General features: G+C 36.2%; 1 protein-coding gene across 4 annotated transcripts in view; it reads left to right on the forward strand.

Annotated features, from left to right (window-relative positions):
* PEX1 (peroxisomal biogenesis factor 1) overlaps window positions 1-25556 on the forward strand; it is a 58700-nt gene that overhangs the window by 26274 nt on the left and 6870 nt on the right. For 2 of the 4 annotated variants that reach the window (XM_033088573.1, XM_033088572.1), the window contains exons 11-23: window positions 162-258; window positions 1947-2117; window positions 7992-8146; window positions 10220-10409; window positions 10621-10787; window positions 12369-12503; window positions 15053-15117; window positions 17487-17629; window positions 17706-17809; window positions 20137-20313; window positions 21371-21601; window positions 22676-22873; window positions 23175-23305. In XM_033088573.1, coding sequence (XP_032944464.1) covers window positions 162-258; window positions 1947-2117; window positions 7992-8146; window positions 10220-10409; window positions 10621-10787; window positions 12369-12503; window positions 15053-15117; window positions 17487-17629; window positions 17706-17809; window positions 20137-20313; window positions 21371-21601; window positions 22676-22873; window positions 23175-23305 — 1964 coding nt within the window. Of the gene's footprint in view, window positions 1-161; window positions 259-1946; window positions 2118-7991; window positions 8147-10219; window positions 10410-10620; window positions 10788-12368; window positions 12504-15052; window positions 15118-17486; window positions 17630-17705; window positions 17810-20136; window positions 20314-21370; window positions 21602-22675; window positions 22874-23174; window positions 23306-25556 lie in introns of those variants that run through there. The other 2 variants (XM_033088575.1, XM_033088576.1) reach the window with 2 other exon arrangements.

The following is a 25556-nucleotide window of genomic DNA, read 5'->3' on the forward strand; positions in this document are numbered from 1 at the left end:
AATATCATTTATATATATGTGATTGATGAGGCTGAATCTTTGTAGTTGCCACAGTGACAAGCTATTTCTGTGATTGAATATATTGAGAGTTCTTATGAATTAATGAAGCTATTTCTGTGATTGAATATATTGAAAGTTCTTATGAATTAATTGTTTTCTAGGGGAGTGGAAAATCAACGTTAGCCAAGGCAATATGTAAGGAAGCATTTGACATGTTGGATGCCCATGTGGAGATAGTTGACTGTAAAGCTTTACGAGGTATGAACATGGTAACACTCTACATAAATCCTATTTTTGGTAGAAAGACAAACATTATTTAATGCTGCTAATCTAACACCTACAAATAGCTAATTTGAAAATCCTTAGAAATTTTAAATCTTTGGCTTTCTAATGTTTTTAACAAAAAATTTTAAACTCTCCATATTTATTGGAGGCGTTTTCTTTTTTCCTAGCCAAAACTCTTTTTAGACTATATTCCTGGAAATGCCACTGTGAGAATTTAGTATTTGAATATACTCTCATGGGTATAAATGATCTCTGAATTGCTATGGGAAACTGGTAGAATGGTTGCCTTAAAGCAGGGAAAGTGGGTGTCTGTGGACAGCAGAAAGGAGAATTACAATTTACCATATACACTTTTGTACTTTTAAAAGTGTTTAACATTTACATTTTTATCTATTCAGTTAAAAGATTGGAAAGATTTTACTTTCAGTAGTTAATTTTTTTTCCCTTGGCTGTCACTACCATATATTCCGAATTAGTCATTATGCTCTCAGTATTTTTAACCTAGTACATAATAAGAAATGAAGAGATAGCCTCCAAAAATCCATTACTTCATTATTATACTATAAATGCGGTTTTAGAGACATTGCCCATCTCTCATAGTCCTGCTTGAAGCCTCATGTGAAAATTTTGTTTTAAAACAAAGTAACAGCAACTCTTTACATTGGCTTATGAATTGGTATGTTTTCTATACTTTGAAAATTAGAACTTTGTGATTCACCAGGAAGTTTAAAGCCAAATATATGATTCAAAGATAGCAATTCTAGTATCTCTAGGCATTTGATTGTAAGCCACTTGAAATTCTTTATGGAAAGAGGCTAGACATAAATAAATACTTACAGAAATTATGGTAGCATATTCCTTTTTTCAGTTTTATAAAATTCAGTATTTTACTGAGTTCTTCGCTGTATTAATTAAACCATGTTAATGATTAACAAATTTTAATGATTGCTATCTTAAAATATGGATCGAATTTTCAATATTAAGCTTTTCTAATGCTTTTTTATGTTTATTTATTTATTATTTTTTTTTATTGGGGAAGGGGTACAGGACTTTACTGGGGAACAGTGTGTACTTCCAGGACTTTTTTCCAAGTCAAGTTGTTGTCCTTTCAGTCTTAGTTGTGGAGGGCGCAGCTCAGCTCCAGGTCCAGTGGCCGTTGCTAGTTGCAGGGGGCGCAGCCCACCATCTCTTGTGGGAGTCGAACCGGCAACCTTGTGGTTGAGAGGATGCACTCCAACTAACTGAGCCATCCAGGAGCTCAGCGGCAGCTCAGCTCAAGGTGCCATGTTCAATCATAGTTGCAGGGGGCGCTGCCCACCATCCCTTGTGGGACTCGAGGAATTGAACTGGCAAACTTGTGGTTGAGAGCCCACGCTCTAACCAACTGAGCCATCCGGGAGGCAGCTCAGCTCAAGGTGCCATGTTCAATTTTAGTTGCAGGGGGTGGAGCCCACCATCCCTTGTGGGACTCGAGGAATTGAACTGGCAACCTTGTGGTTGAGAGCCCACTGGCCCACGTGGGAATCGAACCAGGAGTTAGGAGCATGGAGCTCTAACCGCCTCAGCCACCGGGCCGGCTCCTCTAATGCTTTTAAAAGGGCACCCTGAACTTTTCTAGCCGTGAAATAACATTAAAACCATTTGATATCTTCTGTGTTAAGGGAAAAGGCTGGAAAATATACAAAAAGCCCTAACGGCGGCTTTCTCAGAGGCGGCATGGAGGCAGCCTTCTGTCCTTCTGCTGGATGATCTCGATCTCATTGTTGGCCTGCCTGCATCCCTGGAACATGAGCACGGTCCTGAAGCCATGCAGAGCCAGCGGCTTGCACACGGTAATGTTAACACATCCACTCACTGGCTTCAGGGCTTTTCCTTTTGTCAGGCATTTTTGGTCTTAATGGTAAATCTCTAATCAGAGAATAGAATATATGCTATGTTACGTGTTGCTTTTGAGCTTCTGGTAGCATTCTACAGTTGTCCTGTATTAGCAAAGTTGGTAGAATAAGAGCAGTGTGAATATTCTATAACTTCATGATTAGTCTTTGGGGCCTTTGCATTCTCCAATACTGTTTAGAAATTGCTTAATTGGGTGAGGTAATGTCAGCAACATGGCATGAGGGGTCCCCCTTGAAAGTTACAAGTTGAACGGCTATAATTCAACAGAGGGTACCCTACGCAACACACAAACATGTCTGAGAGATCCGTGCATCAAAACATCTGAAGGTGGGCGAATTAGGGCAAACAGGGGAGGAGGGAAGGAAGAAGTTCCGAGATGGGGACTGCTGATGCAGCCTGGAGCCACTGTGGTCCCAGGAGAAAGGAGGTTTGAGACTGCAGGTGCACTCTCTGTGGCCCCGAGCATTCCTGCCTGAATGATGCAGATAGCATGGCTGAACACAGTGATTGAGGCAGAGTCCTCGGGGTGAAGACCAAATACAGAAGTCCTATAATTGTGGTCAACAGCTCTCACTTTCAGACGGAAAACAAAGCCACGGAGCCTGGCCACCTTCCCTCACCCTCCCAGAGCTCACCTCCCCCACACCCTCCCATTGTGAGCAGCAGAAGAAACTGTAGCAGTGTCAGATTAAAGAGCAGAATATCTACAGCCCTTAGAACTGGAGAGACATTTCCTGAGCGGCACACACACACTACAGCTAATCCCAGTGACAAGGGAGGAGATATAGGGGCGAGGCAGCTGTGGTCTGGCATTCGCTATTACTCGGAGGAAAATAAAGCCACAAACACACCAGCTGCCTCCTACAGCGCATCCCACATCCACCTGTTGTGGCTGATCCCACTAGAGGCATCCAGGGCTGCTGAGGCACAAGCTCTGCATCTCACACAGCTCTGCATCTGGCTGCAGGGGTAGCACTGGGATTTCAGGGGCTCAGCATGTCATCACCCACCACATATTCCCACAGGCGTGGTGCTGAGACCAAGGCGACCTGGTCTCAAAGAAAACACTCACCTCCCCAGAAAATCTTCCACTGCAAGAAGCCACAACAGGGCAAGAGAAAAATAAAAACTCCAGCACCACCTACTGGAAATCAAAAGAAAGACCTCTTTGTATCAACCTGCTGCAGAATTCATTCCTGTAGATGCCCAGGAAGAGAAATAACTCGTCGATTACCATGAATAACCAAGGTAACAAGGCAGCTCAAAAAGAAAATGAAAAATCTCCAGAAAATAAACTTAAAGACATGGAAATATGTGACTTAAATGACAGAGAATTCAAAATTGCAGTTCTGAAAAAACTCAGTGACATGCGAGAAAACTCAGGCAGTTTCATGAACTCAGAAATAAAATCAGCAGACAAAATGAATACTTTACCAAAGAGGATTGAAATTTTAAAAAAGAACCAAACAAATTCCAGAGCTGAAGAACTCAATGAAAGAGATGAAGAGTGAAATAGTGAGCTTAGGAAACATGGCTGACCAGATGGAGGAAAGGATTAGTCATATCAAAGATAAAAATTTGGAAATGATGCACATGGAAGAAGAGAAAGACTTGACTGTTAGAGGAAGTGAAAGAACTCTACAAAATTATCTGACTTCATCAGAAAGAGCAATATAAGAATAATGAGTATACCAGAAGGAGAAGAGAGGGTGAGGGGAACAAAGAGCCTATTTAAATTGTCGATGAGAAATTCCCAAATCTATGGAAAGAACTGAATCCTCGAGTCCAAGAAGCAAACAGACCACCTAATTACCTCAATCCTAACAGGCCTTCTCCAAGGCACGTTATATTGAAGCTGTTAAAAATTAATGACAATGAAAGAATTTTCAAGGCAGCCAGGGAAAAGAAGAACAAAGGAAAGACTTAGATTATCATCAGACTTTTCAGCAGAAACTCTACAGGCCAGGAGGGAGTAGAATCAAATATTCAAACTATTGAAAGAGAGAAATTACCAGCTAAGAATAATACATCCAGAAAAGTTATCCTTTAGATATAAAAGAGGAATAAAGACTTTTCTAGATACACAGAAGCTGAGAGAATTTTCCATCACAACGCCTGCATTATAGGAAATACTGAAGGATGTTATTCTACCAGAAACAAAAAGACGAAAGAATACAAAACTATGAGTAAGATTATTAACAGACAGATAGAAACAGGAAATGACAACCCCTTCACAAAATAGGGCACTATGCACCTAAACATAACATGCAGGGTAAAAGAGATAAAAACATTAAAAAAAAAAAGACAATTTGCTACTGCAACTGAGACATGAACTCAGACCATAAACAGGGACAATTTGTGACAACAAAAACATAAAAGGGGAGGATGATAAAAGTCTGAATTTGCAAAGGGGAATGGAGATAAGCATGCTAAAGAAAACGGGCTACTGTATATATGAAACTTTCTTTCACAGAAACTTAATGGGAACCATTCAAAAAAAAAAATTCAGAACTGAGACACATAACGATAAAAAAGAGGAAACAGAGGGAAAAAAAATCATAGACTGCCACCAAACTAAAATAACAGACAGAAACACAAAGGCAGAAAAACAATGGAGACACTGAGCTATCAGAAAACAAAAGATAACATGGCTATAGGAAATCTTCATATATCAGTAATCACCCTAAATGCAAATGGACTGAACTCACCAATAAAAAGGCACAGAATAGCAGATTGGATCAAAAAAACAAAACCCAACCATGTGCTGCCTCCAAGAGACACATCTCAGCTACAAGGACAAATATAGACTCAAAGTGAAAGGTTGGAAAACAAAACTCTTACCAAAAGACATCCAGAAAAAAGTGGTATAGCCTTACTTACATCTGATGAAAGAGACTTCAGGACAAAAAAGGTAATGAGACAAAGATGGATATTTCAGTGATAAAGGGGACCGTACAACAAGAAGACATAACACTTATCAATATATATGTCCCCAGTCAGGGAGCACCAAAATATATAAAGCAACTACTAACATAACTAAAGAGAGAAACTGACAAAAGCACAATCATAGTAGGGGACCTAAATATGGCATTGACAGAAATAGATCATCCTAACAGAAAATCCATAAGGAAATATCAGCCTTAAATGGCACATTAGACCAAATGGACATAATTGACATTTACAGAACCTTTCATCCTAGAACACCAAACTATCCATTCTTTTCTAGTGCACATGGTACATTCTCAAGGATAGACCATGTGTTGGGACACAAAACTCGCCTCAGCACATTGAAAAAGATTGAAATCACACCAAGCATATTCTCTGACCACAGTGCTATGAAATTGGATATCAACTGCAAAACAAAAGTGGGAAAAAACCATAAATACTTGGATATTAAACAACATACTGCTAAAGAATGACTGAGTCAAAGATGAAATGAAAGGAGAGATCAAAAGACACATAGAAACAAATGAGAATGAAAATACATCCTATCAAAATTACTGGGATGCAGTGAAAGCAGTAATAAGAAGGAAATTTATGTCATTACAGGCCTATTTCAAGAAACAAGAAAAATTCCAAATAAACAACCTAACATTACAACTTAAAGAACTAGAGAAAGAACAAATGAAGCCCAAAGTCAGCTGAAGGAAGGAAATAATAAAATTAGAGCAGAACTAAATGAAATGGAGAACAAAAAATAGGAAAAATTAATGAAATAAAGAGCTGGTTCTTTGAAAAGATTAATAAAATTGACAAATCCCTGGCTAGACTCACTAAGGAAAAAAGAGAAAAGACACAAATAAACAAAATCAGAGATGTAAAAGAAGTTATGATGGATACCACAGAAATATAAAGAATCATACAAGAATATTATGAAGGACTATATGCCACCAAATTCAATAATGTAAAAGAAATGCAATGCAATATATAGATGATGTATTATAGAAATGTATACTTGAAACCTATATAATTTTACTAAGCAGTGTCACTCAAATTTAATGAAGATAAAAAAATTGCTTAATTGTACAGGTTTACTCTTACTTTGTTCATTTGACAAATACTTGTCCGATAAATATTTTGCACAGTCTGTAGTCTCAATATCTAGGAGGGAAAAGAAAAGTAAATGGACAATTTTAGTTCAGAATACTGGTAGTAATAATGATAGTGTTGAGTGCTCTCTTGACTAGGGATTGCTTTGTACTCCTGCAGATATTCTCCTGGTTTTACAGGTGAGTAAAGAGAAATTTAAATAGGTAATTTGACCAAGTGACACATCTAGGAGGTGGTCGGATATGCTCTGCTAGAAGTGTATACAAGGTACCATAGGAGCACATATCCCAAATTGGGGGTGGTGTGGGGTAAGGAGTTATTAATAATATCAGGGAAGGTTTGGAAGAGTTGAAACTGAGATGAGTTGATGGAGGAGTAGAAATTAGCATGCAGTAGCTTCATGCTAATAAAGAAGCAAAGAAGTGTGGTCCACAGACAAAGGCACAGAGGTACAAGAAATCATGGTGTTAGGAATACCCCACTTCTGGAGTTTAGAATTCAGTGAGAGGACTGGGGAACAGGGGACAGCACTCGAGGATTTGGCAGCATTCAACTGCCTCAAGGTTCTTGGGAGCCGAAATAGATACACAATGCAACCATAGTGGTTTTGGGTTATTATAAACTAGTGTTAATCTCTCATTTTGAATCCTGTAGCATGTGCAAGATTTGTTAGGTTGGTGTTTAAGGGACTACTGCAAATTTTTAGCTCAGGACTCAGATATATGTGGTCTGACAATTAAGTTCTCGAACTTATTGCAATGATTTTGCTACCTTTTTTGGTATCAGTGGGATTATTCATTATGAATTTTTATGAATTTGTACCAATGGACAAACAGTTAACCAAATAGTAACCAAGTTTACTATTTGGAAGTGCTGAAAAGGCTGCATGAAAAAGTTAGACAGCCTGAACTTTTTGCCAACAATTCATGGCTCTTGTATCACGACAATGCACCAGCTCACACAGCACTGTCTGTGAGGGAGTTTTTAGCCAGTAAGCAAATAACTGTATTGGAACACCCTCCCTACTCACCTGACCTGGCCCCCAGTGACTTCTTTCTTGACTTGAAGATAAAGGAAATATTGAAAGGAAGGCATTTTGATGACATTCAGGACATCAAGGGTAATACGATAACAGCTCTGATGGCCATTCCAGAAAAAGAGTTCCAAAATTGCTTTGAAGGGTGGACTAGGCGCTGGCATTGGTGCATAGCTTCCCAAGGGGAGTACTTCGAAGGTGACCGTAGTGATATTCAGCAATGAGGTATGTAGCACTTTTTCTAGAATGAGTTTGCAAACTTAATTGTCCCACTTCATATGTTACTAATGCCTGTTTCAGTTTTGACCTCATGCCAACCAAACCTTGCAAGATTGGCATGTAAAGAGATTGTTCAGGAAGTCGTAGGAATATGAGGTGTATTTTGCTTAATTAACAGAACACAACATGAAAATTTATCATCCTTTTCATTTATTTGATAAGATCCAGAGGGAAGGAACACGAGGCATTGTTCTGAGTATACAGACTGAGTTTACAGTGCCTCCTGTGCCATTAGATGGGTTACAGCCTGGCCTATATCAGGTCCTCAATAGGCAAATTAATGAATGAATGGAAGATTTCATTTTTAAAAGGAATGATGGAGCCATACCATTCATACTCCGCCTTAAAGCTCAACTTTGGGTTATCATTATTTTTAATGAATGTATAATTTTAAAATGTTATGTTTATATTTACTAAGCTCTTACACTATATTGCTTGATTCTAGCTTTGAATGAAATGATGAAAGAGTTTATTTCCATGGGAAGTTTGGTTGCACTGATTGCCACAAGCCAGTCTCAACATTCTCTACATCCTTTACTTGTTTCTGCCCAAGGAACTCACATATTTCAGTGTGTCCAACATATTCAACCTCCTAATCAGGTAACCTACTACTTGTGAAGATTGTTGAAACGTATTCTTCTTTATATAAATTGTTTTTCAATTTTATTACTTATTTATGGCTTTATACTTATGCTTGTATTAATGATCTTAAGGATATTTAAAAGGTGACATTTGGTGCATGTTGTGCTTAGAAACAGTTTTCAGTTATAACCATCTAAAGTGTTACTATGTACTTTCCAAGGAAATGGCTTTTTTGAAAACAGAATTTCTTTTTTTTTTTAATTGAAGTTTTCTTTTTTATTCCATTTAAAAACTACAAAAACCCTAAAAATTCTTAATTGCTGTCATTTCCCATTGGTAAAATTTGTAAATACATTGTGGAAATTAGAATTTTTTTTCAGCTTTATTGAGATATAATTGACAAATAAAGTTGTGTATGTTTAAAGTGTACAACATGATAATTTGATATACATTGTGAACTATATACCACAATCAACTTAACACATCCACCAATTCTCATAGGTAACCTTTATAAAGCATTTCTTCTTAATGAGTAAGAGCAGTGAGAAATACAAATAGATGTCTTTTAAAAATTTGATTAACCTTTTTTTTTTCACCAGCACTAATATTCTGTACCCAGCACCCAAACCAGCATGTGGGTATTTTTCTCATACCACAAAGCAATTCTTGGATGCCAGCTGGGTGTCCTACAATTCAACTCAATCCTAACACTGCCTACCTGGAGATAGCATCAGATTCCACAGGTTACAGGCTCAGTCCTACTAGATGTCCTCCACTTGAGATGCCAATTTCAAGTCCAGGCTGTCATCTGCACTTCTGACTGGGTAAATCAATCAGAGGTCCTACACCCACCTCATTGGGTTCGATCAATTTGCTAGAGCCGTTCATACAACTCCAGAAGCTAGTTTACTCACTAGACTACTGGTTTATTACAAAGGATATTAAAGGATGTGAGTCAGCAGCCAGATAAAGAGATATGTAGGGTGAGGTCCTGTCCTCACAAAGGAGCTCCTGTCCTTTGGGGCCCAGCACCATGGCACATGGAATCCTGTGGTTCAACAACTTGGAAACTCTCTAACCCCCTCCTTTTGGGTTTTTACTACGGCTTCATTACATAGACACAGTTGATTAAATCATTGGCCATTGGCAATTGATTCAACCTCCAGCCCCTCTTTCCTCCCGGGAAGTCGGGGTGGGACTGAATGTTTCCTCTATTCATGGGTTGGTTCCCCTGGCAACCAGCCCCCATCTTTAGGTGCTTTCCAAAAGTCACCTCATGAACATAAACTCAGATGTCATTGACGGATTTGATATGAATATCAAGACACCTTTATTACTTTTATCACTTAAGAAATTCTAAGTGTTTTAGGAGATCTGTGCCAGAAACAGTGACTAAGAGCAAATATACATTTCATATTATAAATCACACTATCACAAGTACATATGGCCAATCGTCTCCTTGAGGACTTGGTTCATGATGGTTTTAGTGGCAGTGGCTCAAAGAAGCATGTTCTGGGACTGGCAAACACATTTTAACTTCTTGTTTAAAATTATTATCTAGCATGTACCCTAAATATCAGACCCTGTGCTAATTAACTGTTATTGAAGAATAAAGCTGTTATATCTATTAAGCATAACAGAATGATAGTGGTATTGGTCATTCAATATGTTTTTTAGAAACAGGTTTTATAGGAACAACAACAAAAAAAAACCACTCTTAAAGAAACCAGATACTACTAGAAAGGCTTCTTATTGGAGAAATAACAATCATTTGTCAATGTAATTTTTTTACAACTTTATTGAAGTATATTTGAAGAAAAACTCGTTATTTAAAGTGTACAATTTGATCACTTTTAACATGTATATACCATGAAACCATCACCTCAATTAAGGTAGCAAACATTTCCATTCACTTCCAGAAGTTTCCTTGTACTCCTTGGCAATGCATCCCTCCCTCACTCCATCTGCAGAAAACCACCAAGCTGCTTTTTGTCACCGTTGATTATGTCAACCTGATATTTCTCAAAATCTATGTATTAAAATTTACAGCTGAGCAAAATCAGAAATTTGAATTTTGTGCCTTTTCTCTAGGAACAAAGATGTGAAATTCTGCATAATGTAATAAAAAATAAACTGGAATGTGATATAAACAAGTTCACTGATCTTGACCTGAAACATATAGCTAAAGAAACTGAAGGGTTTGTGGCTAGAGATTTTACAGTGCTTATGGATCGAGCCATACATTCACATCTCTCTCATCAGAGTATATCCACCAAGGAAGGTATGTTTTACTATTAAAACCAAAATTTGGGATCTCCGTCCCAGGGTGAAGAAATGAAAGTGTAGTAAGGCAAAAATTAAATATATTCCATTTACTAAAATAAGCAGTTATTTGCATAGAAAATTGGCATTGCCCGCTAAGTTGATGGTATATTTTGAAAATTCATATACAGATATGACTACCAAAAGAAGTTTTATTTATCTTTAAACAGAATTAGTTTTAACAACACTGGACTTCCAAAGGGCTCTCCAAGGATTTATTCCTGCATCTCTACGAAATGTCAACCTGCATAAACCTAGAGACCTAGGCTGGGATAAGATTGGTGGATTACATGAAGTTCGGCAGATACTCATGGATACTATCCAGTTACCAGCCAAGGTATTTAAAAAAAAAAAAAAGGAAAACAAAAATCAAGTAGTAACTCCCAGAAGTGCCACTGAATTACTGGTTTTGACTTTATGTGTTGGCTTGCCCAATCTGATTCAAGAGGTATTTACTGAGTTACCAAATAAATGTCCAGCACTATATTTGGTACTCTAACAGATTTTTAAAGTATTTGATGTGCTCCTTTCCCATAAGAAGCTTATAAAGAAAGCTGGGGTTATATTTACAGTAAACACATATTGATGTGAATTTCATAATTCTTGTGTTTGGCTTGACTCATTCAGATTGTAGTAAACAAAATGAATTGTCAACTGTGATTTGAACAGAAACAGGAATAAGTTGAGAGTTGGAAGAGTCACCTAGGTCACCAGAACTGCTGGATTAAGCAAGATTTCCAGACTCTGATGTCAGTCCTGGAAAGGAAGAATTATCAGGCAGCATGGACCAGGCAGATGGCAGGATAAGGGGGCAGATACAGCTTGTTCTTAAGAAGATCAAAAGGTAGAGTCTAGGGGGTAGTGCGTTTGGATCAGAAACCTGAGAGATAAGGATCCTGGCAGGAGATAAGGGACTCAGGCAAAGAGGTAAAGAAATGGGTAAGGACCTCAATTAATGTAACTAGATGGCAAGTCCTGGAAACTGTGGCCGGTTCCTGGGAAATGAGTGCAGCTCAAGACTGTGGATTAAAGCCTGTTTAAGAGAACATGGGTGTGGAAATACTTGCCAGCAGGATCATTACCCCAAATGCTGGGTCTGGGCACCAGGCATTAGTATCCAGATACATAGAGGCCGTCTGCATAACTGCTGGCCTTGGGGCCTCTTTCATTAGAATGGAGGTAGAGATGGAGTTAGAATTTCGTCAACAGGTGGAACTAAATAGGCACACCTAATAGAGACCAGGACATTGCTGACAGTAGCCTGATGTCTGGCTCACCGGTTCAAGTTTCTTTGCTCTCTGAGAAGTTAGTGTTTTAGATGGTAATTTAGAAGCAATCACTTGTTAGGCATAGAAACTCTTGGGAGATTTTGTGGTCTATTATCATTACACAAGCTTCTCTATTATTTCCTTTCTTTTGTGGAATATAGTTGAATATATATAGCTGTCATAACTCGCTCCGTGAGCCATGTAAGAGGAAGGCAGTATACTGGTTATAAGATTGGTTTTTATTTTCTTAATGTAGTACTTTTATAATGCTACATTATAAAAGCATTATATAAATTTAAATTTATATAATTTAAATAAAAAATGGGTTGTAAAACAACCATTAAATTTAAAAATGGGTTGTAAAACATTTTTATAATGTTTTTCTAAAAATAGGAAGAAATGGAAAGTTCTGATGCAGCTTTTGTATTTGATGTAGAATGTATCCCCTGGTCCAACTGGGAAAAATCTAAGGTAGTTCCTTTGAGTTTATTTATTATTTTGAGTAGGAATTTTGTTTTCTATCATTGCACTGGTAATAAAGGTGGCGGTTAGCACCATCTGAAAACTTTTTTTCTATACATTACTCTTTAGCTGCTGCTTAGTCATTTGTTGTAGACTTGAGCTCTTTGTTATATTTTTGTATCTTTCAGTACCCAGAATTATTTGCAAACTTGCCCATACGACAAAGAACAGGAGTACTATTGTATGGTCCTCCTGGAACAGGAAAAACTTTACTAGCTGGAGTAATTGCTCGAGAGAGTGGAATGAATTTTATTAGTGTCAAGGTATGTTTTTCATTTAACTTTCTTTTTTCTCTTTATTTTTTTATTGAGGTAAAATTTACATAACATATAATTAACTATTTTAAAGTGTACAATTCAATGGCATTTAATACAATCACAAAGCTGTGTAACAACCTCTCTCTAGTTCAGAACTTTTTCATCCCATTCTCCCTTCCTTCCATCTCTTGGCAGCCACTAATCTGCTTTCTGTCTCTATGAATTTGCCAATTCTGGATATGTCATATAAAAGAAATCATGAATTATGTCACCTTTTGTGTCTTCTTTGATGTAGCGTAACGTTTTCACCTGAATGGCTATGCCACAGTTTGTTTATCTGTTCATCATTGGTAGACATTTGAGTTGTTTGCACCTTTTGGCTATTATGAATAATGCTGCTCTAAACATTTGTGTACAAATTTCTATGTGGACAAATGTTTTCATTTCTCTTGAATATATACCAAGGAGTGTAATTGCTGGGTTGTATAGTTAATTCTGTGTATAACTTTTTGAGGAGCTGCCAAGCTGTTCTTCACAGTGATTACACCATTTTACATTCTCACCAGCAATGTACAAGGGTACTTCTTTCTGCACATGCTTGCCAACACCATTTATGTTTCTTGATTGTAGGTTAGTCTCATATTTAGAAAGCTAGTAGGAGCAATAATCCATTTATTAGTTAAAGCTGTGTGCGAGACTGAATAATCATCCACCTCTTTTTTGTAGGGCTTATTATGTTCTTGCTTAAGGCAAATCTTCATGCATTATAAATAGAATTTTGCATAAATATTCAGATAAAAGAGCAAACTGTACTTGAAAGGAGAAGGAAACCTAGAAGACTAGGAGCTGGAGACCACACTAAGGCAGGAAGCTGGGGTTTTTATGATATTTGTTGGCTATGTTTCACCCTTGCTTGTGTCACACCAGGTCTAAGGTTTTTAGTATATGAGTGTGGTAGTTAAGGGACATGCTAACAGATCATTTCAGGTAATGTCTCATAGACCACCTTGTGTGTCATTATTGCCTGGCGTCTGATATCCTAGTTGTACAGTTCGGCATCCAGCAATATTAGTTTCCAAAGAGTGATTAGATTGCAAGGCAAAGGAATCATATATTGTAGCCTTATTCAAAATTGACTTATAATCTGAAAGTCAGTTTAGTAATTTGCAATTCAGTTATACCTACCCTCCACTATCACATGATTTTTTTGTGAGCTGGTTACATGGGTACCCTGGCAATAGTGAGGAAGCACTATAACTTACAAATTTTCCTCTTTTTTCTGGATTCTGGGATAACTATGACTATACTCTTCTTTTTTACTTGTCACTAGAATGTAGTTTCACTATTTTTCAAAAAAACATTTTCAAGATTAAAGCATGTGACTATTGTTATATTTTAGATTGTTTCATTAGGGAGGATATCTTACCCCTTTAGCAAATCTTCAGATCACAATTTGGCATGAGTTCTCAATGGAGAGGTTTCAGTAGAGAGCTGATTGTCTGTAGGCGGCTCAGGGTCAATCCTAGGAGGCATGCGTCAAACGGGGGCCTTTCACAGACAACTGTCCGTGTTCCTAATATTTTGCCTTAGCTATTTCTTGTTCCGTCTTCTATAGTTCTCTGACTGTACTGAGGAAATCTAATTCAATGCTAATATATTAATAGTTATCTAGATGGCTGAGAGTTAGAAATTCTTTTTTCGGTCACGTATCCTGATCAGTATTTTATCTTTTCCAGGTAATGATTTCTTACTGGAGATCACATTAGGGCCTATTCAGTTTTCAAAAAGAGCCCAATTTAAGGAAAGACTGTCCTCATTATTGATTTAGTTACATATAGTAAAGTTTGTTTTGAAAGTTTTTCAGTTAACTCATTGGAAAAATGATACATTTTTCAACTGCTGTATAAATTGGTTTCAGGAGTTAAAGATGCTGATTAAAGTAATTCATATCTCGTTACATATATTTGGGAGTCTCCAAAGATTTGAGATAGATAGCACATTTTCCCTTTATAAACCATTCATTACTTTACTAAACAAGTAATTATTCAGTACTTATTACGTGGCAGGCAGTGTTTTGGACACTGGGGATTCAACAATGAACAAAACTTTCTTTTTGGAGCTTACATTCTACTAATGGAGAGAGACAATAGCAGTCGCATTTGATGTATAATCTCCTGTCAGGTGATAGTAGATGCTATGTAGGAAGACAAGTAGGATAAGGGGGTGCAGGGTAACTGGAGTGGGTTACAGATGGGGTTGTCAGCTGAGGCCTTTCTGAGGATGTGGCACTTTGTCAGACATCTAAATGAAAGGAGGCAGCGAGCCATGAGACTATACGGGAACAAATGTTCTAGGCAGAGGTAACACCAAATATAGAACTTGTGGTATGATATTTGTTCTAGCCACATAATTTTAAAATTATATTTAAGAGACATTCATTTAATCATATTAACATTTTTCCATGACTGTGTTTAGACTTAGTCATAAACAAAAATTATGTTTTGCTTTTAAATAATTTTATCTTAATTCTAATTTAATTTTATCTTATCTAATAGGGGCCAGAGTTACTCAGCAAATATATTGGAGCAAGTGAACAAGCTGTTCGTGATATTTTTATTAGGTTGGTTCCCTATGAGTGTTTTTTCAGTAATTGGCTCTATTATTATTTATCAATCAATGCTTTTTGGTCTTAGTTTTTTTCTTTTTAAACTGATGTTTGAAACCTGTGATTTATGTGGATTATTAATAAACTAGAGAACAAAGATTCTCTGTTTCACCAAATACCACTTAAATGTAAAATATTTTCAATATTAAGTTTTGGAAATTATCTGGTTTTATGTTTACAATAGAAATATTCCTGAAATGCTAAAAGTGAAATCCTAAGTGGTTATTCAAAGGAATCTCAAAGTAGATCATTATATGAACCACATAATCACTCTAGGTTCTCTTTTTTAAAATTAAGAGTCCATGTGTCCAACTTGATTAAAATAGAGTGTAACTGTTACTTCACTTATATAAAAATACATATGAATACAGAAGCTAATTTTTGAGAATGAAAATAATTATTTAAATGTGATCATATTATAGGGAGTTTTTCAATTAAAAAGCTACTTTATTCCATTCTTCTAAAATTTTATTATAAAATAAGCAATTAGGAGAATATATGTAATGTACACACACATTTTGAATAATAATAAAATGAACTCTTGTATATTCACCACCCAATTTAAGAAATAGAATATTAACAGGAAAGCATTATTACAGATAAAGACAGTCACCACTTAGTGACAAAAGTTTCAGTTTACCAGGAAGATTATACAGTTCTAACATTGTTTGTATCTAATACTATAGCTTCAAAATATTTAAGGGAAAAATTGACAGAACTGCAAGGAGAAATTGACAAATCCACTTTCATAATAGATTTTAAACACAGTTCTTAGCAACTAGTTAGATTGAGGTAAAATAAAACGGTTAAAGTTTAGAAGATTTAAACAACATATTCAGTAAGATTGATCTAAGCATATTTAGAACATTTAACCAACAACTGGAGAATATGCATTCTTTTCGAGCACACCTGGAACATACTTGAAAATTGGCCGTATGTCAGGCCATACATAGCAATTACAGTGTTTCAAAGAAACAGTATCATACAGACTCTATTTTTGGAAAACACAATTAGGTTAAAAATAAACAAGAGGATAATCCCCTCCCATACATTTAGATATTTAAAAAACACTCTTCTAAATAATTCATGGATTAAAGATCAAAATGGAAAATATGTGGCACTAAATAATAATGAAAATGCTTTTTATTAAAAATGTCAGATGCTGCAAAATTTATTTCAAGGAATATTTATAGACTTAAATTGTTACAAAAGAAAAAACATTGACAGTTAATCACTAGGTGTTCATCTCATGAAATTAGGAAAATATAGATATAAGCTATTAACAAATAAGAGCAAAAAATTAATGAAATAGAAAACAATTCAATAATGAAGTTCACAAACCCAAATACTTTTTGAAAGCCTAGTGCACTTGAGCTCCAGCAAAATTGAATCAAGAAGAAAGAAAGCATAAATAAACACTATTAGGAATAAAAAGGGAGACATGACTAAAGATTACCAGAAATGTAAAAGACAATAAAGGAATATTATGAAATATTATGAACTTTATGCCAATACATTTGAAACTTGAGTGACATAGACAAAAAAGATAATTGACCAAAATCAAGCAAAGAAGAAATAAAATCTGAATGGTCCTGTAGCTGTAGGAAGAAATTGAGTCACTTGTTAAAAATATTTATACAACTCATATAATCAGACCCAGTTGGTTTTCTAGGAGAGTTTTGCCATGAATTTAATAAGATATTTGTTGAGTTTTTTCAATCAGCATGACAGGCCAGGTGTTTTGTATTAGGGGCAGTTCGTCATACCTCTAGTCCAGCCAGAGATGCAATTTATATTCTCTTTTTAATTAAAACAAAGTTAATTAATACATTAATAAATTAATTAAAAGTCACAGTTCAAATTAGAAAAAGGTAATACACGTAACTAAAATATATTTTATAGAGAGCCCTTACAAAACAATATGAAAATAATGAGCTTGCCACATTTTAAATGGACTAGACATGAATAAGAAGAAATATTCTTATTCTTTTTATTCATAAGAAATAAAGGTGGCCAATAAGTATATAAAAATGTTTACTTTGTAATAAGAATCAAAGAAGTATTTCACGTATTGAGTAAGACTGGTTTTTGTTTTAGTTCTTGTATAGAAGGCATGAGTTTTAGGCATACACCTTGACCTATCTAAGACCCAGTTTACTGAAAACTAGGATAATTTGCCTTGCCTTCTTTAAGGATTTGTTGTGAAGACTTAAATAAATACACAAATACGTGTGTGTACAGATATATATGTATATACACACATATATATGAAATTCCCTTGCAAACTCCGAAGCCCTATTCAACTATGAAATCTTTCCTCCCAGAGCACAGGCTGCAAAGCCCTGCATTCTGTTCTTCGATGAATTTGAATCCATCGCTCCTCGTCGTGGCCACGATAATACAGGAGTCACGGATCGTGTAGTTAACCAGTTGCTGACTCAGCTGGATGGAGTAGAAGGCTTACAGGGTAATAACAGTAAATACAGAAATACTTTATTCTAACACCGTTTCACCAGGATTTATAAAGAATTTTTCCCCCCCAGGTGTTTATGTATTGGCTGCTACTAGTCGCCCTGACTTGATTGACCCTGCCCTGCTTAGGCCTGGCCGACTAGATAAATGTGTATACTGCTCTCCTCCTGATCAGGTGACAATTTCATATTTAAAGTCCAAAACCCAACAGATGCTACACTCTTTTTTTTTTTTTTATTAAAATTTATCGGGGTGACAATAGTAAGATTACATAGGATTCAAGTGTATAATTCTGTAATACATCATCTATTTATTACATTGTGTGCTCACCACCCAGAGTCAGTTCTCCTTCCATCACCATTTATTTGATCCCTTTTACCCTCTTCTCTTTCCCCTCCCCCTTTATCCTCTGGTAACCACTGAACTATTGTCTATGTCTGTGAGTTTTTGTTTCTTTGTCTTATTCCTCTGTTGCTTTCAGTTTTATATCTCACATATCAGTGAAGTCATATGGTTCTCAACTTTATCTGTCTGACTTATTTCGCTTAGCATTATAATCTCAAGATCCATCCATGTTGTTGCAAATGGCACTATTTCATCTTTTTTTATGGCAGAATAGTATTCCATTGTGTATATATGTACCACATCTTCTTTATCCAATTATCTATCGAAGGACACTTTGGTTGTTTCCATGTCTTGGCCACCATAAATAAAGCTGCAGTGAACTTCAAAGCACATATATCTTTACGGATAAATGTTTTCAGGTTTTTTGGGTAGACACCTAGGAGAGGGATTGCTGGGTCATTGATAATTCTAGTCTTAAGTTTTTGAGGAACCTCCACACTGCCTTCCATAGTAGCTGCACCAATCTGTGTTCCCACCAACAGTGTATGAGGGTTCCTTTTTCTCCACAGCCTCTCCAATACTTGTTACTATTTGTCTTGTTGATGATAGCCAGTCTGACTGGGGTGAGGTGATATCTCATTGTGGTTTAGATTTGCATTTCTCTGATGATTAGTGATGTTGAGCATCTTTTCATGTCTGTTGGCCATCTGTATGTCCTCTTTGGAGAAATGTCTGTTCAAGTCCTCTGCCCATTTATTGATTGGGTTGTTTGTTTTTTTTGTTGTTAAGTTGTATGAGTTCCTTGTATATTTTGGATATTAGCCCCTTATCGGAGGTGTTGTTTGCAAAAATATTCTCCCATTTGGTTGGTTGCCTCTTTATTTTGTCGATGGTTTCTTTTGCTGTGCAGAAGCTTTTTAGTTTGATATAGTCCCATTCATTTATTTTAGCTTTTACTTACCTTGTCTTTGGAGTCAAATTCATAAAACACTCTTTGAACCCAAGGTCCATAAGTTTAGTACCTATGTTTTCTTCTGTGCAGTGTGTTGTTTCTTATGTTTAGGTCTTTGATCCATTTTGAGTTAATTTTGTGGCAGATAACAGTCTGTTTCATTCTTTTGTAAGTGGCTTTCCAATTCTCCCAGCACCATTTATTGAAGAGGCTCTTTTCTCCATTATATGTTTTTGGCTCCTTTGTCGAAAATTATCTGTCCATATTTATGTGGGTTTATTTCTGGGTTCTCAATGCTATTCCATTGGTCTGTGTGTCTGTTTTTCTATCAATACCGTGCTGTTTTGATTATTGTTGCCCTGTAGTACAACCTGAAGTCAGGGAGTGTGATACCTCCAGAAATGATACACTCTTACCTTGTGAACTTTACTTCTGCCAGGTAATAGCAATTATCCTTCAAATACCAGCTATAGACAAAGTCCTTAGTCACTGTTTGTTCACAGCATGAAAAGACAGTGAATTAGATGCAGAGACTATCTTTGGCACAGACACTTCCATGCTAGTCTGAAAACTATAATTTTTCACTGTTGGACAATTGGGAAAAAAGGAAGGAACCTAAAGGATTCTACGTTTACATTCCCTGTGTTTAAAGATCACATACCTTGTTAGCCTGACAAAAGACTGATAGAATCCAACATATGACTAGTAATGCACCTAAGCAGGTTACATAGAAATATGATTTTTAACTGTTCCTAGTGCTATGCTGTTCCAACTCTTGTTCCCAGATGTAGAAACTGATGAATAAATAAGTGGAAGAACAAACAAATTAATAGTCAGAGGTATAAAATATATAAATATATGTCCCATGTAGTAACTATTATTGAAATTATTTTAATTTTCCTTTTGAAATACTTTCTCAGCACAGTTGCCCAAATAGAGAAAGTAAGCACTGTCTGAATAAGAAATGATTTACACCAAATAGCAGATAATGTTGATTTTCATTCATTTTCCTCCCTATGAGCCTTCTGTTAGGGAAAAAGTTCCAAGCAGCATAGACAGTAGACTGGTGGTGCTTTTCTCTACTTACCTGTGAAGCTTAGTGGATGTGTAAAGTTAATTTATAAAAGAAATTGTAAGGTACACAGTTTAAAATAATATTTAATTTTATGTCTTATTTGTTAAATCAAGTAGTTTTTCTCCCTCAGGTGTCACGTCTTGAAATTTTAAATGCTCTCAGTGACTCTCTACCTCTGGCGGACGATGTGGACCTTCAGCATGTGGCCTCAGTAACTGAGTCCTTCACGGGAGCCGACCTGAAAGCTTTACTTTACAATGCGCAGCTAGAGGCCTTACATGGAAGGCTGCTGTCATGTGGACTCCAAGTAAGTTTTAGGAGATCGTTACTAAGGCGTTTTATGAGTTATGAGAGAAGTTCATTATCAAAACTTCAACCTGAAAAAAATCCTGTTTTTTAACAACTGTGGTAAGCTGTACAGATGTTCCATAGTTAGAATACTGGCTTTGCAGAGAATTTGTAATTATGACAAGTTTGGTGTCTCTTTCTTTAACATTACTATTGGCAAAATGTGTTGGTGTGTGGAAGAATATTACTTAAATTGGGATATCATGACTTAGATAATATAAACAGAAAAATATTGAGGTTTTTACTTTGACACTTTAATTTAAAAAATAATCAAAGTTATTGATCTTGAAGTTCAAATTGTCCCAGATCTGGCCAATAGGAGCTGCTTTTGGATGGCTTCTGTGTCCTTTTGATACGTCCTCTCATTCTTTGGTCCCTTACCTACTTCCCGGTACAATAAGGTGGTTTAGATTTATCTTGTACTCTCTGTATCCCAGCCCTAGAATCAAACTTTTCTCTAAGGTAGTATTTTGATTTTAATTTTCACAGCAGATATTTTGAACTCTGGTACATTATGGACTTTATCATATATTTTCTAGGGAGGGTTTTCTTCTCCCCTACATTTTATTGGAGATTCTATTAGGGCCTGATGTTCCTAAATCAACTACCAAGCTTTTGCAATTTTGGCAAACCACTGAAGTTCTTTATTTTACCCCTTCTGTAAAGTACTCTATAATGATAAAAACACTCTATAACATGGTTGATTTGTCATTTCAGAGTAGAAAAATATGAATTGACAGACAGAGACACAAAAGTAAAACCCGGAAGTCTGCGTCCTATGTTTGTTAGAGTTTTTGGGGTGATATTTGTCAAATTATCTACACATTCCATCATGTCTTTTTTTATTTTAATAGTTAAAATTGTATTATATCTTCAGAACCATTAGAGAATAGAGCTTTTTTTGAAAGGTGCCTCAAACTTCCTTGTACTGGTCTACTAGAATGCATTGTATTGTTTATTTCTGAGTTGTGGATTACTTAGATCTTTGTAACTGGTTGTCCTTTTATGTGTTTTAGGATGGAAGTTCCAGTTCTGACAGTGACCTAAGTCTGTCTTCAATGGTTTTCCTTAACCACAGCAGTGGCTCTGATGATTCAGCGGGAGATGGAGAATGTGGCTTAGATCAGTCCCTTGTTTCTCTAGAGATGTCCGAGATGATTCCAGATGAATCAAAATTCAATATGTACCGGCTCTACTTTGGAAGCTCTTATGAATCAGAACTTGGAAATGGAACCTCTTCAGATTTGGTATGTTGTGCACTCACCATTGTACATTTCTGAAACATAAAGCCGTAGGTTGATGTAAAGTTGATTAATTGACAGTGATTTGTCTCCTAACTGGCCCCACATGTCCTTTCTGGGTGGTTGGTTCTTCAGTAAAATAGTCTTGTTTTCCTTACTTATACTAATTAGTTCTTTTTATTCCGTGGTAAGAACTGTAAGAGCTGGTAGCAAAGGGAAGCCAATTGGTTTCTTTCAGGTTTACCTCCCTTCATCAGTGGTTTTCAAACATCTTTAGTTACAGATCTGTTTTATATTAGACTTAAATTCTATTATCATAGAATAGTTGAGGATAATGAGAAACATGGTACAATAATGTCAAAAATTCCTGACAACAAAATGTTATCTACTGTAATATTTTTGGTGGAATGGATAAGCACAGTGAAAAAGATACAAGTAGTAATAATGTTTCAACAAGGAAAATGTTTAGATTAAATGTGGGCAGTATCATTGTTTTTCTAAATTAAAATAGCATTCAACACATATCCTTCAAAAATTAACAATAGTTCACTGTTACTGTATTGGTACACATAACATTTTTACCTATGTTTAGTTAGATTTTTCTTGTTTTTTGTAAATTTGCTGTATTCAGGTTTTTAAAAAATATAAAAGTGACTCATTTTTATTCCCAAGAATAGTAAGCTATTGTTTTAATTCTAGTCTTTAATTCTGTTTTCTGTTTCTTAACTTCTATGTAGAAATGTCCCAGAACCTTATATTTGTTGAAAACCAAGAATAAGGCTCATTTGGAACCTATCTCTCGGGCATTAATGTGGTGGATTTAATAACAAAGCACTAAAAGAACCCTGTGTCATGGCAGTTTTCATTCTACGGTGGTTCAACAACATAGATATAAATGAGCTCTTATAGAATATAAACATATTTCAAACTTGCTTAATTTCAGTTAGTTAAAATATAAGCTTATCCGTGTTAAGGGTTTAGTGCTTAAAAATTTTTACCTTTGATAAATACATACTTTTTTCTCCCTCTTTCTCTCTTTACTCTCCCTTCCTTCTCTGCTTGTTATACTTACCCATGCAGAGTTCACAGTGCCTGTCTGCACCAAGCTCCGTGACTCGGGATCTCCCTGGAGTTCCTGGGAAAGATCAGCTGTGTTCACAGCCGCCAATGTTCAGAACTGCTTCACCAGAAAGTTACCAAGAACTTACACAGGAACAAAGAGATCAACTGAGAGCAGATATCAGTATTATCAAAAGCAGATACCGGAGCCAAAGTGGAGTATGGCTTTTCTCTCCCCCCACCCATTTTAATTGTGAAAACTTTTTAAAAATTGTTTTTCCTTTTTTGATATGTGTTTCTTTGATTTATAAACGAGCTGTATTTATAAATCAGGGACTGAAACACTTTGATCAGTCAAATGGTTATATGCTTCCTGCTTTCAAGTTATTTTTAGTAATCGATGAGAAAGGAAATGGATAGTCTCCTGAAAAAACTGGCGAACAGAGATAACACTTGGACTGTTGCTTTTTTAAAATCATGTCTCTAAGTTAACTTTTTGTCACTTTCTTTTTTATTTAAGGAGGATGACTCCCTTAACCAACCAGGCCCAATCAAAACCAGTCTGGCTATTAGTCAGTTGCATTTACTGTCTGCTCTCAGCCACACAAAACCTTCCATTAGTGAAGATGACTGGAAGAATTTTGCTGAGCTGTAAGTAACATTCTGATTTAGAAGTATAGATTTAGAGGTGACAGTTAAGAATTTTAAAAGTTTAAGTGAATGTTTAAAGTCACAAAAGATTATTTTGAATATTTAAAAACCAATTCAAAAAATGTGTTCAGTAGCTGTGCATTAAAACACTCAAAAACTTCAGGAGTAAAGAAGTCAAAAATGAACTTTCATTAACCAGTTCATTTAATTATATTTGAATTATTTACAATGAATTGATGTAATTTTAAAAGCTTTGAAGAAATGAAAGGAAAATTAAAAACTCAAAATGATTCCAATATGTAGTTTGCAAAAATTGTTATGAAAAATATTCCTGTCTTATTTTCAATTGCTTTCAAAAGAATTTATATTCTATTAATCTCAAGAACATTCAAGGTTTTTCATTGTAGACAATGTTTAGTACACATTTGGATTTATAGACTTCTTGCAGTTATCTCTAGTAGTTTAGCAGTCTTTGACCCATAGACTGGGACCATTCTAGGTAAGTGATTCAACTTAATTCAATTCAAGAAATGTTTTTTCCTGGTCTTTAGAAGTTACAACTCTTGTTTAATTTTGCAGTACTTTGGGTGTGCATGTGTGTGTACATTGTAAGGGCGGAAAAATTTTCCCTTCTTCCCTCCTCGGGAAGGTATAATAATTAAATTTGTTTTTCTCCTGCTAATCTGTCTCAGGTCAATTTAACTGCATACATAGGGGAGCCCCATAAAAATGTGAGACTCAAAGGCAGTTAGGCAGTGGAGGCTTGTATACTATCATGAGCTCAGGAAAGGGATAGGGGCTGGGGATTTAAAAGGGAAGGAAGGTGACAAGAGCAGATGTGTGGTGATTAAGTGTTTGCTCTGCCATGCAGATAAGTCTTTTAGATAAAGTTGTCTGTGGTAATAGCTGTGCTTCTGGTACATAAATTCTTTTAGGCAGTTAAAGGAGAGGTAAAAAGCTTTTCCTGAGTCTGCTGGGTCTTGATTCCCTTTAGTTCAAAATAATCCACCTGCCAAATTGACCCATTTTGGGGTGGCATATTCTGTGCCTTTCAGTCCCACCTTTGAAACTTCCCCAAGAAGTTTCATAGTCCAGAAGTTGAATTGGTAGATTGCTCCATCTTATTGAACCAGTCTCTTAGTCCCGAGAATAGGTCAGTTCAGTTAAACAGTTGTCTCACGGCAGGAGATGGTGATACAGGTGAGCTTCAAACGTTAGGCCTCTATTGTACAAGCAATCAGGTATTTCATAAGAGGTATTTCTCTGGAAGCAAAAGAAAAACAAAGGTTAATGATTACAGTAGTAATCAGAACCCAATCTGTGTTCTGATGGCAGCCAGTTAAGAAGATTTCTAGATGTTGGGGTAAAAGTATATTTTACAGTTTGAATATCTATGATGATGTCATTGAGTGTCCCAGTAAACTTTCTGAGTGGCCCTCACAGCAACAGACACGAAGACTGTCCGTATGTGAGCTGTTGTAGTGATTTCTGGGAAGTTTATATCAAGTTGTTCACATTCAATTTGCGGGGCTTCAGGAAAAGGGCAGCTTTTGTTTATAGTGATTCCAAGTCAAGAGTGGGAGAATTCAGAAATATTAATTTGGAGAGTTATAGCCAAATATTGGAGGAAAGTAAAAGAATTCAGGATCTAGTCCAAGTTACAGGGAGAAAACAAAACATCAAGGACAATTAATAGCACTAGAAGCTGATATCCACAAAGGTGTATTACTGACATAATTTCTCTCTCACCCTGATTTCTATCAAAGATAACCCAAGTAAGATTAATCTGTTTGCCAGTAAGTATAGTTTCAATAAACTTGGCCTGATTACTTGTATGAGTATAGCAAAAATAGTGAGTGACTATTAGGCTCTTTTAAATCTGCTTTGCTGGAACTTTTCATAAGGAATCTCAGATTGAATTTTTAAAAGTTTCTGTGAGGCTAGGAAGCCAGGACTCACCATCAGACTTTGCCTGCAGCACCTACACGTACGTATTAGCATTCATTCCTGTCTTCTTGAGGTCACCAGGATATCCTGAGCTTCCTGTACCTGCTAGGAAGGGATGCTCCTTACTCACCTGGTAGGGCTGCTGGAAGCCTGTAAGCAAAGTACCAGGCTGGTTTTCTCAGGGGTCTTATAGGCTCCATAAAGTCAACCTTAGCTCCTTAAAACTGATCATACATGAGTCTGTGCATTCTCCAAGATGACATCCAACTCAAAGCCTTGGAAATATAACCAGTGTTTCCAACTG

The sequence above is a fragment of the Rhinolophus ferrumequinum genome, chromosome 20, assembly GCF_004115265.2.
Source record: "Rhinolophus ferrumequinum isolate MPI-CBG mRhiFer1 chromosome 20, mRhiFer1_v1.p, whole genome shotgun sequence".
Lineage (NCBI taxonomy): Eukaryota > Metazoa > Chordata > Mammalia > Chiroptera > Rhinolophidae > Rhinolophus > Rhinolophus ferrumequinum.